Raw genomic sequence first — 18,959 nt, forward strand, 5'->3', positions numbered from 1 at the left:
CGCAATGGGGCCCTCGCGACGTTTTAGCGTTTGTGATGCTTTCCTCGCAGGAAAGTCAGACAAAATACTGCAAATCGCAGAAATAATGGACATGCCGCGATTTGTTTTACTCGCACCGTCGCAAGCGATAAAACTTCGCAAATGTAAAGGTACCCGTTGCAAGCCATTGCATTCATAATTTTGCAATTTCTGGCAGCCTCGCAACACTGGGAAATCATGTAATTTTATCGCCAGTGTGAAGGCCTTATGAAGAGGAGGAATGGGCCGGACATATGCTGGTGGATAACTCGGGACAATGGGTGATATATTTCTTGGTTGCAGCAAAGGCTTTTGATAGTGTGAAAGGGGCTTTCTAGTGGGCCCTGCTGGCTAAAATGGGATTCAGGGAGCGTTTCTTTGTACTGTTGTATGGGGCTCCTAGAGCTAGGGTGAGGGCGACAAATATCTATGTCCTTATGGAGCTATGAAACACTGAATATCGAGCCATTGTTTGGAGAAATGTAAACAGAAATGGAAAATCAGGAGTAAACTAGCACTGTCTGTAACTGGTCTTAAAAACCTTATAATAATTATGTGGATGCCACAGCTTCTGTATATCTTGCATAACAGCCTAGTGTAGATCCCATAATGAGTGTTTTATAAGGTCACCCAGATATTCAGAGATTTAATTTGGAAAGGGAGAGATAACTGTATAAGACTAGAAGCATTACAGTGCAGCAAAGATGGCGGTCCCGCACCCAAGTAAATATTTCTTGGCTGCCCAACTTCAACATTTTAATGGTTGGTGGCTGGAGGAGCAGAATTCTACACTGAGTCTATTGCAACAATTTCTCAAAACTGACTCCCTACTGGAGGCACTGGAAGCACATAGATATAAGTTGCCTGGGACTCAGTTCCCTTCTCTACACTGTATCTGATGCATCGGGAATGGTGGAAAGTGCGGAAAATGCTTGGTATCTTGGGTTGCACGCAATATACATCTATCTGGGACACACTGGTTACCAAAGCTTGTTAGTCTAGAGGGGTTTGGGAAATGGCAATGCAAGGGAATAAAATGTATAACTGGGATTTGTATAAATGATTGATTTGCGTAGTTTGACATGCTGCAAACTACGTAACAAATACCGAATCCCACATATTTTCAGCAATATCTACCCTTCCAACTCTATCTTTCTATGATTCTATATTATTAGGCACTGGGGATGCACCTGACACACTCTGCACTTAAGGCCCCCTGTCCACGGCTGAGGCGGATATTGCTAGCGATATTCTGCCGCGGGGGACAAGGGGGGAGCGCTGACAAGTCTTAGCGGTGAGCCTATCTGACAGATAGGCTTACCGTGGAGAATCGCAGCAAATTGCGGCATGCAGTAATTTAGATCCCGCGAGCGGAGAATCGCTATGGTTCTCCACTCGTGAGCGCCAGCGCTGCGCTTTCCATAGGAACGCCGGCGGATCAGCGCCCGTGGACAGGCAGCCTTAGTCTGATTGTTGATTGGGAGGGAAGTTTAGGTTGTTTTCGTGTTTTGGGTATAACAACTATAAAAATTGCATGATTAAGTAAATAAATAAAGGCTGATTGGCCGGCTGGGAAAATGACCTTCCTGCTGACCAATCAAACCCAACAGCAGCAAAGCGATGTTTACACGTTGGCACCGAGGGCTAAATGACAGGGCGAATGCGCCGACGCAATGGTCAGACAATCCTAGCCCAGACCCGCTTCTGTGTCACGGTCATTGTGCTGTGACGCCACCTTATGGTTGGCTTACTTTACACTAATATTTTGAGTCAATATAATGGCACACCCCATTAATAAGTTTGGCACATGGCATGTACACTACTTTTTGGTGCACTTTGAGACAGAATTACTTTACTCAGTGTCTTGTATTTCAATACGGCCCCATCCAAGTGAATTACAATTCCTAAACAGTGCAGCGTTAGGCTAATTTCATATTGGCGAGTGCGATATTGCGCTCACCAACAAGCAATTTCCTTGTAGATGCAAGGCGTTTTTGTATGAAAAACATCTTGCATCACTTTGGGGAAGTAGCGATCCTCTGCCGCGCTGCAGAGATGAAATGAGAATTAGCCAAGTCACATCTGCACTGGAACCTCCATTCAGAAGTTCCATCGCAGATTCGGCACAAAATACCGGAAGAAATAGCGCTGCACTTTTTCTTCTGCTAAAATGCCGGACAGCTGAGCGGAAACCGAACGAACGCCATTATAGGCAATGGGGTAATTGACCTTCTGCAGATTGCAATTCCGCACCCTATGTCCATTTCTCCATGGATTCTGGCTGGATTTTCTCTACAACATGTGAGATTTTCATAAACTGTAAATGCTGCGGATTTTCTGTGCGGACAGTTTGCATGGAAAATCTGTTACCACTACACATACTCTTAGGCCTCATGTCCACGGGGAAAATCAGACCTGCCGCGGATTCTCCATGCAGAATCCCGCAGCGGGTCCCTCCTTTCCCGGGGACATGAGGCTAAAAGAAAGATTAAACTCACCTGTCCGGACGCTGCGGATCTTCCCTCCGTCACGGCCAGATCTTCTTTCTTCGGCCCGGCGGATGTACTCGGCACGCCGAAAGCGTGCCACGCGCATGCGCCGGGCACATCCGCCGGGCCGAAGAAAGAAGATCTGGCCGTGACGGAGGGAAGATCCGCAGCATCCGGACAGGTAAGTTTTAATTAAGGCACGGGTGTTCCGCGGATCCGGACAGCTTCCATAGGCTTCAATAGAAGCCTGCAGGAGCCGTACCCGCGGGAGACCTGCACTAAAATGGAGCATGTCGTGGTTTTTTCCCGCACACGCAATCCGCGCCTCAAGGGTAAAATGACATCCGCAGGTATTTAACTACCTGCGGGTGTCCAATGCATCCCTATGGGGCGCAGATCCGCGTGCGGGAAAAACGCTGCAGATTTTAAGTAATCTTTTTACCGTGGACATGAGGCCTAAGGCCACTGCCACACGTGCGCTTTTGACTGCGGTGTTTTGAACGCCGCGGTAATTGTGGTACAACACACGCATTGATTTCAGCTTGAAAAAGACCGTGGAGGTCGAAACGTAGCTTTCTGCGCGTTATGGGAGAATAAAAAGCTCTTCTGCGTTGCACCAATATATGCTGCCTGACTCTCTCCTTTATCAGCTTCCATTCGGATACTTCTGAGGACTTGGCTTTGGATTCTCTTGCCTGGCTCTGCATAGCTGACTGCCCGACCCGCAGTGGGTGATATAGTAGCGCTGCAGGTGCGCTCTTCATTATAATACACATTGATTTCAATAGGGCCTTGCAGATCTGCGGTTGAACGCAGTGTTTTCTAACACCATAATTTTCGAGCCTGCCTGCTCTATTTTGCCAGGTTTTTGCGTTTTAACACACCTCATCCTCCATTAGAAGGATGGGGTGCGTCAAAAACCGCTGCCAAATGCAGTAACTTGCATCTGAAACCGATGGTAAGATCACGGCAAACGAGCGGCCTAAGGATGCGTCTACGTGGGACATTATGCGCAGCGGGAAATCCACTTGACATTGACCCCATTTCAACGCAAATTTCACTTGAAGGGGTAAAACCCATGGACAAACCATGCAGCCTAAATTGACCTGGCGCAGGTCAGGGCGCACTGCAGAGTTATTACAGGTGCAGGTCAGGGCGCACTGCAGAGTTATTACAGCCATTCACCCTAAAGAATCTCACAACAATTTTCAACATATTTTATTTTTACTCTTTAGGAATTTATTTACATTAAATATTTTATTAAAAGCCCGCAGGAGCCACAAAACCCACTCCAGCCCCCCGTCTGACATTACTACCCCGAGCGACTACTCGGCGGCCGCAGCGCAGTGACGTCATCAGCGGCGCGCACTGCTCACGTCGCCGGCGCTCGCTGATGACGCACTTCCGGAAGGTGAGGTCAGATCTTTCCTGTGCCGCCATTTCGGGTTCGGTGAGGTCGGGATCGGCTGAGGTGCCCGTTTCCCGTGTCTGTTGCGGGTGGCGTCCATTGGCGCCTAAAAGGCGGGGAAAGAGCACCGGGGACGAGCAGAGGCCATGGCCGGCAACTTCGACTCTGAAGACCGAGCGAGCTGGTACTGGGGGCGGCAGAACCGACAGGAGGCGGTGAACCTGCTGCAGGGGCAGCGGCACGGGGTGTTCCTGGTGCGGGACTCGGCCACCATCCCTGGGGACTACGTGCTGTCCGTCAGCGAGAACTCCAAGGTGTCCCACTACATCATCAACAGCGTCAGCAACAACCGGCAGTCTGGTGAGTGAGCAGCTGGGGGCGCCACCGGCCTCACCTACAAGGGGGGGTAACCAGCACCCTGGGGTTCAGCAGCGGTCTGGTGTTGCCATGGTAACTGAGGGCCGGCTGCTCCTGCCACAGACGGAGTTGTGCATGAAGTTGTAGGCCGCTTGCTCCGTGCTTCTGGCGTGAGGACCGTTGTCGGTCGCCTAGTAACGTCCGTGACTTACCTTCTTTATGGATGCTGCAGAATGGGTCGCTCGGTGTTTGCAGCACAGCTTGCACGCCTCACGGTTCTTGATGGCCGCGTCCTGAGGCTCTGAGCAAGGGTTCTAAAGTGTGGAGCCTGCCGTGCGTTACATGGGGGCAGCCCAGTATTGGCGTGGGGGGCCAATACTGGGCTTTGTATGGGCCAGGACGAATATGCGCAGCAGATAACCATTTACACGGGACGATTATGCAAATTTGTTAGAATGAACGTTAATGCGTGATGATCGCTACGTGTAAACGTAAGGCCTTCGTATACTCAGCCAGCCTATGGCCCCATGTCCTCCGGCGGATTTGATTGGTGGGAGATGCGCAAATCAAGCCGCCCATAGGGATGCATTAGCGCCTGCAAAGCGGTTAAAATCTCCATCTATCTGCTGATCCCCCGCGGACTGCTTCCATTGAAGTCAAGGCAAGCCGTCCGATCTGCACCACAGCTGTCACTGCGGACGCGCCGCCGTTCTGCGGGAAAACGGGGGATTTTAAAAAATTGTACTGTGCATGCATCCAGCAGGTTGGCCGGCGTGCCAGAGCCATCCGCCATGCAAACTTCTTGCAACTTTCAGCAAGCAGCTTACAACACAGAGATCTGATTGTTGAAAGGTATCAGTCAGAAGGGGACCAAAATATAACATGTATCTGAGTTGGTACATTTCATCCAAAATGGGACTGACTGACTCCACGGCCCTGGTTGGAGTTGGTGGTACTAACTCTGCAGCCCTGCTGTGCCCCTATATGATCCTTACACAATCAGGACACCTTTTCATCCAAAACAATGGAGGCTGAGCGCATGATATATGGCTTTGTAGGTAAAGATGCCGTATAACGTAATATTTTCATCCTATTTTGTGCTTCCTATGGGCTCAGGAGGCAGGGCTGCTGGAGAGTAAAGCCATCTTTGCCTATGGATACGGCTGTCACTCTGCAAGGACCGGCTACTGGACTCTAAGGCTGCCTGTCCACGGGCGTAGAGATATTCCGCGGCGGATCGCCGCCGCCGAGGAGCAGGAGACAGCTGAAGATTCTCCGCACTGAGCCTATCTGACAGATAGGCTCACCGCGGCAAATCGCAGCATGCTGGGATTTGAATCCCGCGAGCGGAGAATCGCTTTGATTCTCCACTCGTGGACGGGGACTGCGCTTTTCATGGCAACACTATGGAAAGCTTGCACTGCGTTACCCTGCGTTCTCTTGGGCTGAGTAAATGGTACAGGATGTGTAGTACCATACTGTATACTGCAGAGGTGCTACTGAGCAGCCGGGCAGTGCATATACTTGGTAACAGCTGTTTTACCATTGTAATGCCCTTGCTGATTGGCTGAATATTCTCAGACTGTGCGTGTGACATTGTATGTTAAATCTTGTAACAATGGCTGTTCTATAATGAATCTTTCAAGATCAACAGCAATGACACCAGTGTAAACTGAGCCTAGTGACTTCTAAATTACTAAAGGGGGATAATCTCATGTCGACATCATGGAAGGAGAGGGTTACCGGCTCTGAACCTCCTCCAAGCCAGGAGGGAGAACCACTCTGTATGATCAGCTCCCAGTCCGGCAGACTAAAGGCCCATTTACATGCAAAAATAATCTTTCAAAGGACTGAAAGATTGTGCGATCTATTTGCATAAAGTGTCAATGGCCAGGAGCTGTTTGCAGAGCCCAGCATGTGACTAATCACACGCCCAGCTGTGCACACAGCTGCAGTGTTATCTTCATGTCTGTCAGCAGATTACAATGTTATCTGCCAACTACCGTGGAGATAACGGTGTGCAGTCTGTTGAGAGATACTTTATCTCTCACCAGCTGAATGATGGATTTTAGGTTCAACTTAAAATCATTGTTTAAGCAAAAACTGCACGATGCCCACGTTTACATGTAACAATTATCGCTCATTTCGGTCGTTTGAACAAACTTGGAGCGATAATCGTTATGTGTAAATGGCCCTTAAGCCATCCTTGTATTAAAAGGATGACCATTCAAGTAAATGACCTTCCTGTAATACTACGTTTCCCCTGTACAACAAATGCTAGGCTGTATGGTGTCCCCATGAGTTTCCTCCTACACTTAGCTGTAGGTTAATCTGGAGATTAGATTGTGAGCTCCAGTGGAAACAGGGACCAATGTAAACAACCAACTCTGTGCTGCAAAACATGAGTTAGGGCTCCTGTCCACGGGGGATAGTGCATTGCGTTACTCCTGCCGCGAGTAACGCAGTGCATGCTTTCCATAGTTGACCACCATCCGCCGTGGGTTATGTGCTAAATTAGTTTTCGGTAAAGTTTGACCTAGTTGTGTATAAGATGACAAGTTTGACTACTGCTCTGTAGAAACGTGCTCACTCTTTCTGGTTTCTTTCCAGGGGTAAATCAGTCTCGATTCAGGATAGGTGATCAAGAGTTTGAATCCTTACCTGCGCTATTGGAATTTTACAAAATCCATTATCTGGACACTACCACTTTAATAGAGCCTATATCCAAGTCTAAGCAGTCTGGAGTGATCCAGAGACAAGAAGAAGCAGAGTACGTCCGGGCCCTTTTTGACTTTAATGGTAATGATGACGAAGATCTTCCATTTAAGAAGGGAGACATCCTAAGAATCCGAGATAAACCTGAGGAGCAGTGGTGGAATGCTGAGGACAGCGAAGGAAGACGGGGCATGATACCTGTCCCTTATGTCGAAAAGTACAGGCCTCCATCAACTCCCGGGTCCGCTCTGATTGGAGGTAACCAGGAAAATTCGCATCCGCAGCAACTGGGTGGGCCGGAGCCAGGGCCCTATGCCCAGCCCAGTGTCAACACTCCGCTGCCTAACCTCCAGAATGGGCCCATTTTTGCCAGGGTTATCCAGAAGCGAGTCCCCAATGCCTACGACAAGACGGCCTTGGCTTTGGAGGTATATAATGGGTGCAGCTGTGAAGGAAAATCTCCAGTTAATTTTCCTTTCAAGTGCTAACTAATAATTCATACATCTAAGTACAAATGTAAACCATGCATCGTGCAGGGGGGCGGCTCGGGTTCGTGTTATCCAGAGCTCTTGGTTCGGTGTAAATGTTTCCACTTGCCATATCCACCCGGAGTAAGTGGGCTCAGGGCACTTGTGCCAGTGTCGTTCAGTAGAGCTTTTCAAACATGGTCAGCAATAAAATGCGTGTAAACTATGTGCTGAAAACTCCCATTATGCAGATGAAGAGGATCGCAGATTACGGTAGCGACTTGCATCTAAGGGGTTAATAGGAAGTCCCAAATGCTAACATATGAACGGGACTTTTCAGTCACTCATTGGTGAGAAGATTGGAAATTCAGGGGAAGCAGCGCAGATTAGATTCCATGCTGACTCATATTCATGTAGGTTATTATGTTTTAACCCCTTAAGGACCAGGTTGTTTTACTGGCCTTTTTTCCCCCCCCTTCAGCTACCAAAATTATTTTTGCAGCATTTTTTTCCCATGACATATAGGACTATTTTTTTAATTTTTTTTTATTACTGACTTTTTTTTTTAGTTTTATTGGGAGTAAAATGCTAAAAAATGCTTTTTTTTTTTTTTTTTTTAACCATTTATAGTTTCTTTTTTTATTAGTATATTTACGCTAAAATAAAGTCTAGGAACGGGTTCCTGATCTGGTTTTGAGCGTTTTGATATATAATATGTTTAGTTCTGGTTTACAGGGCGCATACGGCGACTGTTTTGGTTGGCTTTGTGTTATTTTCTTTTGTTATGTATTGTTTTGTTCTGTAATTTTTGAGGGATATTCACATGTTTCGTTTTTTTGACATTTTTCCACTGTAGTTGGGGCAAACATAGGAGCCCCAGTTACAGGGGAAAACATCCCCTGTAGTGACATTAGTCACTGGCAGAGCTGATCAGGGTCTCCTATGACCCTGCAGGTGAATAAGCAAAAAAGAGAAATATGGGCTCACCTCACCAGCAGTATCTTCCAATGTTGCAGGGAGATCTGAATTTCAACAGGAGCTCCATCCTCAAACAGCCGGTGGCAGACGGCTAAATTCCATATGAAGAAAAATAGAAGTGGAGAGGAGCTGCTACCGTTAAAAAAAAAATAAAAATTTTCATACTTTATTGAATAAAAAGCATACAGCTCACAGATCCACGCTGAACGCGTTTCGGCTACAGTAGCCTTTGTCAAAGGCTACTGTAGGCGAAACGCGTTCAGAGTGGACCTGTGAGCTGTATGCTTTTTATTCAATAAAGTGTGGTTTTTTTTTTTTTTTTTTTTTTAATTTTTTTCTTTTCTTTTTTTTTTTTTTTAACGGTAGCAGCTCCTCTCCACTTCTATTTTTCTTCATATGACCCTGCAGTTCTGCTGTAGCAGGGAATCCCAGCCGAATTGAAAATTGTCATGGAGAGACAACTGCTTAAAGTGACCCTCCAGTCCTGGAGAAACAAAGATGGCTGCATCGCTTCTCTGCCTACCTGACATACTCGGTATATCATTAGATAAGACACTACAGCTGCTTAGATTGAGCTGTGCTGGCCAGTAAGAACAGCATGTAGTGTCTTAGATTACAAATACATACTAATGTACATTGAGTATCATCGGGTAGACAGAAGTGGTGCGGCCATCTGTTTGTCCAGGATTGGAGAGTTGCTTTAAAGATTACATTTACATATAAAGAACACCGTAAATTGCCGTAGCAGTCAGAGGTGACGTTGTGCTCCACTGGAGTTTGTGATGCTCACTCAGGTGCCTGTCAGATTTGTGATAACTGCACTAACGGTGCCCTTGTGTGACACTCGCATGGACAGGATGCCGTACAATGACTGCAAAGAAATTGGATAATTCCATAACTTTCCATCTACATAGTAAATGGTTTTTGCTAAAACTGAAATACTTAACGAAAACTGCTGCTCAGAGTAAACTTTAGCCAAATAATGGGGAAAAGTTAGAGCAGAATTCTTCTCTATTGGCTGCAGGACGGTGCTGGTATTCCGGCCTATATTGAGCAGATCTATGCTGATTTTAGTTTGGTAGTAGAAATTCTATCTGTTGCTAACTTGAGGGAGTGATCCTCGGTGGATTGTGCCAATCTGCTTGCTGTACATATGCCCAGAACAATGTTGTGCTGAGACGTTGTAACTGTTCATCCCCTCAAAGTAAAACCTTGGTAATGGGGGTTATTCAGATATAGGCAATAATGGCCTTGTTGTCCAGACTTACCAAATGGTTTCTCTGGTGCTCTGTTATGAGTTGGATTTGCATACATGGAGCTTGTAGGGCGGCACACAGGTTCCATAATATTGAGTCGTAGGACCTCCTTGTGCTGCATGGTGGCTCTGCCGCGTCTGATGGAACATGACACCAATTTTGTTTTCTCACAACACATGAACCTGCAAAAGCGCTCTGAATGCTTCCCTATAAAACTGTGTGCATAGAAAGGCATAGTGAGGTCCTATGTTCTTCTTTGCATGTTGTAATAAACATCCATGGCACTTGAGACTAGTATGGAGCCATAATATGGCCATTTGCATGTAGTGTTGCTCCCGCTGTACTCTCTTCCACTCCACCTAAATGGGTATGAAGAGTGAGGAAGTAGAACGGCGCATCAATTGAATGCTTGATGTTTTATTGAATCCAATATGGTGTGAAGAGACGTGACGGCATGCTGGTAGGTGTAGTTACTGAGGCAGCCATACAGTACCCTGCAAGTATCTTACATAGGCCCTATTCTAACTATTGGACTACATGTATGAAAATAACTCCTATCCACAGGATGGGGGGGATAAGGATCTGATTAGTGGAGGTCCGATAGCTGGACCCTCTATCGATCATGAGAATGGGGGTCCTTTGTGTCTCTTTGAAAGCGGTGTGCATTACCGCACCATTCATTTCGATGGGGCTGCCGGAGATAACTGTGTGCTTGTACTCCGCTATCTCCAGCAGTCCCACTGAAATGTTGCGGTAGTATGTATGCACGCACGTGGGCACCAATCTGTTCATTCGGAGACACTGGGGACCCCAGTTCTTGTGATCGATGAGGGTCTTAGCAGTTTGACCCCAACCAGTCAGATACGTATCCCATCCATGCTTTTGATTATACATTAAAATAAACTTCGTGTCCGGAGGGGGGGGGGTCTGATTATTTGCGCAGAAGACATATCTCTATTAGTTCTCACTGCATTATGTACTGATGAAGTTCACTGATTGCGGATTTCATTTTAATTTTATTAAAATCTGCTTACATACTTTGCTTTCTCTCCTATTCCGGTGGGATTAGCCGGGCTCCCATGTGAGCAGGCTTAGTTTGGACTCCCCTTCCCAGTTAGGAAACAGCTGGAGCTTTACATGCGGGCTTACTTACTAATCTTATGATTCATCCTTTCTTGTTTGGCACATTCCTCAAATATAGTTTTCCAAGTGTCTAAATGTAACAAAATAAAGCTTAGTCACGTCGGAAAAGCCTTATATGTCTATGCTGGCACAGAGGTGAATGCAGGGGCCATGTAGACTAGGAGCCAATGTGACCCTTTAGTGGCCTGCTTGTCAGCGCTTGACTATAGCGGTGGACCAGTTACTGTAGGACTGACCACTCGGCCAAGCATGGTTATTGCTTTATGATGACGTGAGAGGCCTAAGCCGCTGCCAGACCCCCTGTAGCCTAAGGCTGCGTTCACATATGTGTTTGGGAATTCCATCTTCTTGCTCCGTCATGGGAACAGGAAAACCGAATGCCAGATAGAAACTTGTACAGTAGCCAACACACCACACTGACTGTAATGGGGTCCATTGGGCTTCCATCATGGTGTGTGGAATTTTCCCAGACAAAATAGCTCAGCATGCTGCAGTGTTTTGTGATGTGAGCACAACCTCCTCGGTCTACACACAATATCTTTTATCAGGAGGCTCCCATAAATGTTGGCTCGTTGGCCAACATTGATGTGTTTGTCTGAGTTCTAATACCTTGTACTATGCTACACATGATTAGTTTGTAGTCGGTTCCCACGCAGACCAGTTTACGGTAACGGTGGATACAACAGGAGATCTCTAAATTACTCTTCTTTGTCCGATGCTAGTATGAAACAGCCGATGCCCAGTGAACATTTCCTAATGCATCTGTATCATGCGTTGGGTAGCGTGCTTGTAGGAAGGATGCTTGGGGCATAAAGATACGCCACAAACAAATCTGCACCAAAATTCTGATGTCTTGCATGCAGATTTTGCTACAGACTTGCTGTGGAATTCTCCCCTTGCAGATCGGCATGCGGATTTGTCCATGGTGTATCTTTACGCCCTATGTAAAGGCACCCTAATCTATATGGTGCTGTTAGTCCTGACCTGCCTAGAAATTGAGCTGATTCTGAAGTGCAGTCTGATTAGTAATGAGAAAATACTCTGTGAATGTGCTGAATAGTAATGGCAAGCTCTTGATGTCTAATGTATACTGGCTCATACAGAATAAGATGGCAGCAATCTCTTCTGGAGCCGCACTGAAGACCACCTGTAAATGGTGGTTGTATGTCTTACAAGTGTTAACCTAGCAGATCCCTGAAGGGCCAACGGGGTACCGCACAATGAATAAAGTAGTATCCTTATTTCCTTCCTCACAGGCTCCTATCTGGAGATACAGCAAGGGAAGTGCTTAAAGGTTATATGTTAATTAATGATGGACCATCCAATGGGTGGTTCACATTGCACTGCGGTCTGCGCTCTCCTTACCTCTTCCTTATAAAAATGCCCCCCTTTTAAATGACGTCTGGGTGCTGGTGCATCTTGTCTCCACCAGAAGAATGGGTGGAGACATGGGTTAGGCTGCTTGACATACAGGGGATGGCCTGGTGACGCCCACAGGTGGTAATTGGCTGTTGCAGCCTGTAACTTTCACTGCTGGGCCTCCCATCTCCACTGCCCTGCACCCGTGAGCGGCACTTGGACTCTGTCACATGTCTCTGCTGGCCGGTGGCCCAGAATGGATCTGGCACCCTCGGATCTCTGCTGCCTCCGATCATGTGAAGTCTGTGCTGACCTGCTCCACGTTAGCCTAAACGATGGATGGGGGGCTGACACAACACCTGCGCATTTCTCTCGCCACTGGCGGCGGCAGCAGCCTCTGGACGATCAGCCGGTCATTCTCTCGGCCTTGGAACGGTGCTGGGCGCTGTGCTGTAACTGTCAGGCTCCGTAGTGTCCTCCCTGGTCCGCTATCACTGGGTTTGTGGGCGAATGGGCCAAAAGCACCACGGCGCACGTCCATGTGGGCTGCCTGCGGCAGACAGTTTACGGACAGCCGCTCAGTCTCCCCATCGCCCTCCACAGCCTGCTGTCCGTTGTCAGTGTGTTAGCAGGCGGCCAGCAATGCAGAAGCGTGTTGACCGTAGCGAATCGGCAGCTAGGGTGCAGTCCCTCCTGCTAAGGGCTGTCAAACCCCTAGCTTCCGGTGGAGACAAGATACACCAGTACCTGGCGTCTGTTGCAATGGCTGCTGAAGACCTCATGTGTTCCATCTTCGGAGCACCTGAGCTGCCCTGAGGGAGCAGTACATGTGTTGCCTTTTCCGCTCATCTGGAATAACATCACGCATGTGCGCTGAGATGCGCCGTTGATGGAACGCTTGACTTCAGCGGCCATTGCTGGAGACGTCACTCAGCAGTGAAGGGGACATCGCTAATTAGCAGGAAGTGCTCAGGCTATATCTCCATGTAGTAGCTTGTGAGGAAGGTAATAAAGGTACAGTTTTATTCACTATGCAGTGACAGATATTGGTCTATAGGCTTCATATTGCTAAAAAGATGTGACCCTTTCTTTTAAAAGCTGATCCATCACATGCTGAGAATGCAGCAAGCTTGAATACTGTGGGGGTGGGACTGGGTGAAATGGCCTAAAATTAGAATTTTTTTTTTTTTTTTTAAACTAAAAATGCCAAGATGTTTTTATATATGTAGGAGACAGATCTGATAATCTCTGTATCCTCGGGGCCACTAAACCATGAGTGTGCTGTGAAGCTGTCCCCAAGACAAGCGGCTGCCTCGCCATGATCTAGAACGGGTTATAACTTAACAGTGAGGAGTCCAGGACTCTCCATTGGCATGCACAGCGAGGTGAGGGGTGTTGTCCTTGGCTTCATAGGCTCCAGATGCCGGTGGAGAGTCCTGGACTCGTCACTAGTAAGTTATAACTATTTCCAGTGAATGCCGAGACAGCCACTTATTACAGGCTCAGCTGGTCCCAAAGGTGCTGGCAGGTTCTTGAGGAATTGCTGTGCAAGCACAACACTCGCTGTATGTATAAGAATGGGACCGAGGAGGGGGTGGGCTATAGTACCGCCAGTTGTTCTTCTCTGCTGTTCTGCCAGTTCTAGTCCTGTTTTTGGCCGACGCAATCTTTAACTACCTAGTCTCCATACTGCATTGATACTGTCTGAGAACAGGTATAGTGCATTAGTATTCTAACTAGTCAGAGCTGCTCATGTGCTCAGAACTGGCCAGTCGGAGCAATAACTGCATTAGCTAGCTAAAAAATGTATGCAGCCATCCTGTATGGGTGAAGGCAGTACCTCAAACTGGCAGACAGAGCGGTGGCAGAGAACTGCAGGTAATATACCCCTCTATTCAGGACAGAATTCTGTCTCAAAACTGGAGGGTCACTTAAAGATGAGGTTCCACTCTGAAGTCATCACAACTACCCGTGTACTCGGAACACCCCTCTAGTTGTCACAGCCCCCCCTATTGACTGTCCTCTCCTCTTCTCCAGTTATCATACAGTACTAGGAACACCCCTGCGGTCCTCTCAGCCCTCATATACGGTCTTCTCCAGTTATTACACAGCACCCGCATGTCTTGTCCTCATACACACTGCTTTGTCTTGTGCTCTGCCGCTGACTCCATGAGCCGGGGACAGGGCAGTAAACACGCCTAGTACTGATTGTCTAACACGCAGCGCTGAAACGGCATGTGGCTGAGATGCGGGAAAATCCGGGATGCATCCAGCCATGTGCATATACTAGCATTCACAAAATGTTTAAATGAGCGAAAGTGCGCAATAATGGTTCAGTCTAAACACGAGCCAACAACGAACAAGAATTGTTCACTTTTTTTGTCCATTCTAATTCGGGCATAAAAATCCTCATTGGCTCGTGCAGTTTAAACGGCCATCGTTCAGTCCCTGTATTCTCTTGGGCGAAGCTCGTTCGACCGAGCCAACGATGCCTCTGTCCGTCTGAACAGGCCGCATGAGCGCAACAGTTAGCGGTGACGTCACTCATTCATACTGTAATCAGCCCGTCTAAAAGGAGTGTTAGAGGAGTGTGCAACCTAAACGTGATGTGAGCAGGACCTCTCTGCACCCCTTTTCTTTGGGGACAGTTGTTGCTGTATGTCACTGTATGGCTTTACTGTGGCCTACATTGGGCACTACTACTCTCTGTATACTTCCAGACATATTGCTCCCTTACAATGTGAACAGTCTTACATGGACAGCAACATCTGCAAAAGAAATGTTTGCTTTAGGTGCAACTTTTGCTTACTATCACCACTGATTGTTGGAAGTTCCAGAACCACAGTACCTAGGCTTTTCTTTTTTAAAATTTTTTTTTTGTTTTTTGCCATCTCCATAAGAGTCTACATTTGAAGCCCTTTAGGCTGGGTTCACACGGGGCGGATTTGCCCCGGTTTTGCCGCAGCAGATCCGCCCGCGGCCGCTAATCTCGGGATTAGCCAGCCATGTGGATGAAATTTCTCAGAAATCTCGTCCACACGGGACGGCTAATCCGCTGCGGTAAATCCGGTTTCAAAAGATTGAGCATGTCTGTTTTCTTTCTTTTTTTTGTTTTTTACGTCGCGGCCGCGCTCTCCTCTTAAACCGCGGCGGAAATCTCGCGGTTTTTGCTGCGGCCAAACCGCGAGATTTCCGACGGGAATACGCCCCGTGTGAACCCACCCTTACAGTTATAGTATTTAAACCTTATTGACCAAATCTTCAGAAAGCCACATGTCTACTGTACATTGAAGTGTGAATGATCTATGGTGACTGTTTCTAATTGGTAATCATTGCTTCTTTCATTCCATAAACGATGGACAGCATGCGCAACCGGAATCAGTCGATGCATCACTGTACAGCGCTAATGAATTGTATTTTACCGTTGCATGTTAAGACAGTTCTTTTGGGGTCTTATTTTTTTTTTTCTTTAAAGTGGCTAATTTTTTAACTTACATTCTTTTCCCTTTTTCTACAGGTTGGTGACCTAGTAAAGGTAACAAAGATTAACGTCAGTGGTCAATGGGAAGGAGAATGCAACGGCAAATACGGTCACTTTCCCTTCACACACGTGCGCCTGCTGGATCAACAGAACCCCGATGAAGACTTCAGCTGAGTGTGGCCCGGAGCGGTTTATAAAATGCGAACAGTCTTGCTCTGTTTCCCACTTTTTTTTTTTTCCATCTGCCGTTTAGACTGCCTTCCACAGGTTTCAAGATATTTAGCCGATGAAAGTAGTAATACCCCAGAATCCCTTGCAATCATTCAGTTCCTATGAGATTTGGCAGAATCAGGGTACGAGATCGGATTGTGTCTTGAAAGTAGGCAGAGTATAAACGACAACCCACGGCAATATCTCCTAACATGTGGATGCAGTGAACTGCACGATCGCTTGTAGCAAGGGACAAGAGACTTTTTCTATAGGGCCTTTGTTGTATCTTCCTTACTCACTCTTCTATTTTCCAGTTTTGGACATTGCCAATTTATATTACTGACTCTCGAAATATATTCCCTTAGGTAAACACTGTGTGTCTCTAATTGGGTCCTATCATCGTGTCCATTATGGCTAATCGGCCAATGTAGATGTAACCTAAAGAAGAGCTCGTTCTCCCTTTTCAGCCGTTCCCAGTATTATTGCTTCAGTTTTAAAAGGTTTGAGCTACGGGCTTCAATCCATTTCCTGGCAGCCTGGACCAACACCCTCATTTTTTTCCTTTCCCTTTGTGAATGCTGATTACTTAGTAAGTAACACACCACTTCAGAACGCTGCAATGTGTTCTCTGTGACCTAATTCCATCACGTGCCTCACACCTTGGATTATTACATATATTTAGGTGCATCTTTTGTTGCCAACAAGGACAAAAAAAACTAGTATTTTTTATTTCTATGATATAACAAGAGCTTCCATAATATTTTGGCCTTCGTAGCACGTGCCTGCTTTTAGAGGTAATTTTTTTTTTCTTTTCTATGGGGAACAAGAGTACACTAATTGTTAAATATGGAAATTATGTATTTTATGTTGATATGTAGAAACTACTAAAATAAAGACAATTTAATGACGGGGGGTAAAAGGATAATTGAATCACTGGTATTTCTGCATTTGTATTGCATTGACATAGAACCTTCATGTATTGTTTTAAAGGGGTTGTCGCAGGAATAGAAGCTATTCCCTGTATATAGGATACCACTGGACCACCACTAATCATGACAGTGTGGGGGTCTCTGAATGAATGGAGCAGTTGGTCATGCATGCACTCCACTGCCTTACCCAATTCAATGGCAGTGGCTGAGGTGAAGCATTTATCGATCTCTGGCAGTTCCATTTGAAATGTAATGGATTGGCAGCATGCATTCTTGACACCCCGGTTCTCGTGATTACTGCAGGTCCTAGCAGTCAGACCCCAATGGTCAGGTAGGTTATGTACCATTTACAGGCTAGGGAATAAATGTTTATGGGACAACCCTTTTAAAAAGGTTTGTCTGGTTCTAAACTAAATGACCTATCAGGATACATCAATATTAGATCAGCAGGGGTTCATCTGGGACCCTTGCCAATCAGTTGTTTTCTGGCCCAGTGCTTTTGTGCAGACAGCTCTATTCTCTTTGCAGTGGCCAGCCTTAGTATTGCAGGTTAGGCTCCAATTTAATACAGTTGGAACTTGGACTGCAATGCCAAGCCTAGCCCCTGCAGTGAGAAGTTCCCACTGTATTGGATTTTGCCTGCAATACCAAGACTGGCCACTGCAAAGAGAATGGAGCTGTCTGCTTCTTGTTGAAGTCAGCTGAGCGCACTGGCTCAGTTAACAGTCGATAGGCCATTGAGAGATAGTTTACAACTGGACAGCCTCTTTAACAACTCCCTGAATGGCTTTTATCTGAGTTCTTTTAAAGAGGGATTTAGGTGGAATTTATATAGATTTTCTTTAGAATGCACATTTACCATAAGGAATTTTATTTTATTATGACTAGTTTATATGTAAATGCGTAGTTTAATTAAAATTAGTTAATTACTTCGGCACACAATAGTGGTTCATGTCCCACCTGCAACTGACTTGTATCGTATGCCTGGAAAATGGACGCTCCAGAAGACTGACAGAAGGAAACTTTAATAGAATTAAGTACACAAGAACTTTAAAAAATGTTAAGCACTAGTTAAAGCAGTCCTCCAGTCCTGGAGAAACGAAGGTGGGCACATCGCTTCTGAATACCTGGTGCACATTGTGCAGTAGTATACATCGGCAGCACTGGCCAATCAAAGCAGCATGTAGGGTCTTAGACTAACGATGCACCAGTAATGCTGGGTGCATCAAGAAGTAGTCAAAAAAGAGGTGCAACCATCTTTGTGCCCAGGATCGGAGGGTTGCTGCCATTTGTCATGCCATTCTAGGATTAATGATCTCTAGCGCCGGTCATGTGACTACTAGACTGTTCTGTGAGGTTTAGTTCACATAGGTGCACACGAGTAGTTTTAGTGAGCCGAGGATGTGCCCTAATTTTGAGTTTGTGCCTTGAGGGTTGCCAATGTTACAAGGTGTCTGGCATGTCTTAAGTGCAGCTTATTAACTTGCGGATTTTATTATGGCTTTTGTCTCTTGCCTTGTTTGAAGGTAATTTCCTGTTCAGTCATTTTAATCCTGTTTGCAGTAGTGATTGTGATTTGACAGAGCAACCAACTTTTGATAACTCCATTACATTTCAAGTTCCTCATGTGGGACCATTTAACTGCACTTTCCCCAGTTGTGTAGATTTGATAACTTTGCTGTTGTCTTGATGACACTGACCTATTTGTGAATATGCTGTAACTTTATTTCTCTTAGGTATGTTATTAGATGTGTTCTGATGGCTTATATTGGGCAGGACCAGAGTACTATAGGGCTCTGGAGCTAGTCGGATCACTCCGTAGAGCCAGTAGGAATAGCCCGGCCAAAGCAACCTTCATAGACCATAGAGACCCCCCCCCCCCCCCCCCCCCCCCAAAAAAAAAGCTAAATGCTGAAAAGGTCTACATTTCTTGTCCCCTGGACATGCCCGGCCCTGGTTTAATCTATAGCTGTAAAAGCCTTTAGTGAATATGTGCATTAAAAATGTTATAGAACGTGCAGATGCCCAAATCTGACTGCATACTGGGTGCCTTCTTTCAGTTAGCCACACTAAATCCTAAACTAGCATTTTGCAAAGTGTAGTTTTTGACTGTTCAGACATTTTTAATTTTTTTTTATCCCAGACCAAA

General features: G+C 46.3%; 1 protein-coding gene across 2 annotated transcripts; it reads left to right on the plus strand.

The window, feature by feature from the left end:
* The first annotated feature begins 3,923 nt into the window (after window positions 1–3,923).
* Window positions 3,924–18,694, plus strand: CRK (CRK proto-oncogene, adaptor protein). 2 transcript variants are annotated; one of them, XM_066599657.1, is made up of 3 exons: window positions 3,924–4,275; window positions 6,883–7,415; window positions 15,708–18,694. In XM_066599657.1, the coding sequence occupies exons 1-3, from the start codon at window positions 4,062–4,064 to the stop codon at window positions 15,843–15,845; spliced, it is 885 nt and encodes a 294-aa protein (XP_066455754.1). In that variant the 5' UTR covers window positions 3,924–4,061; the 3' UTR covers window positions 15,846–18,694. The 2 variants fall into 2 exon arrangements, with proteins under 2 accessions (XP_066455754.1, XP_066455755.1); XM_066599658.1 differs by having other exon boundaries at window positions 6,883–7,245; window positions 15,708–15,835.
* The last annotated feature ends 265 nt before the right edge of the window (window positions 18,695–18,959 follow it).

Source organism: Eleutherodactylus coqui, chromosome 4, assembly GCF_035609145.1.
Source record: "Eleutherodactylus coqui strain aEleCoq1 chromosome 4, aEleCoq1.hap1, whole genome shotgun sequence".
Taxonomy (NCBI): Eukaryota; Metazoa; Chordata; class Amphibia; order Anura; family Eleutherodactylidae; genus Eleutherodactylus; species Eleutherodactylus coqui.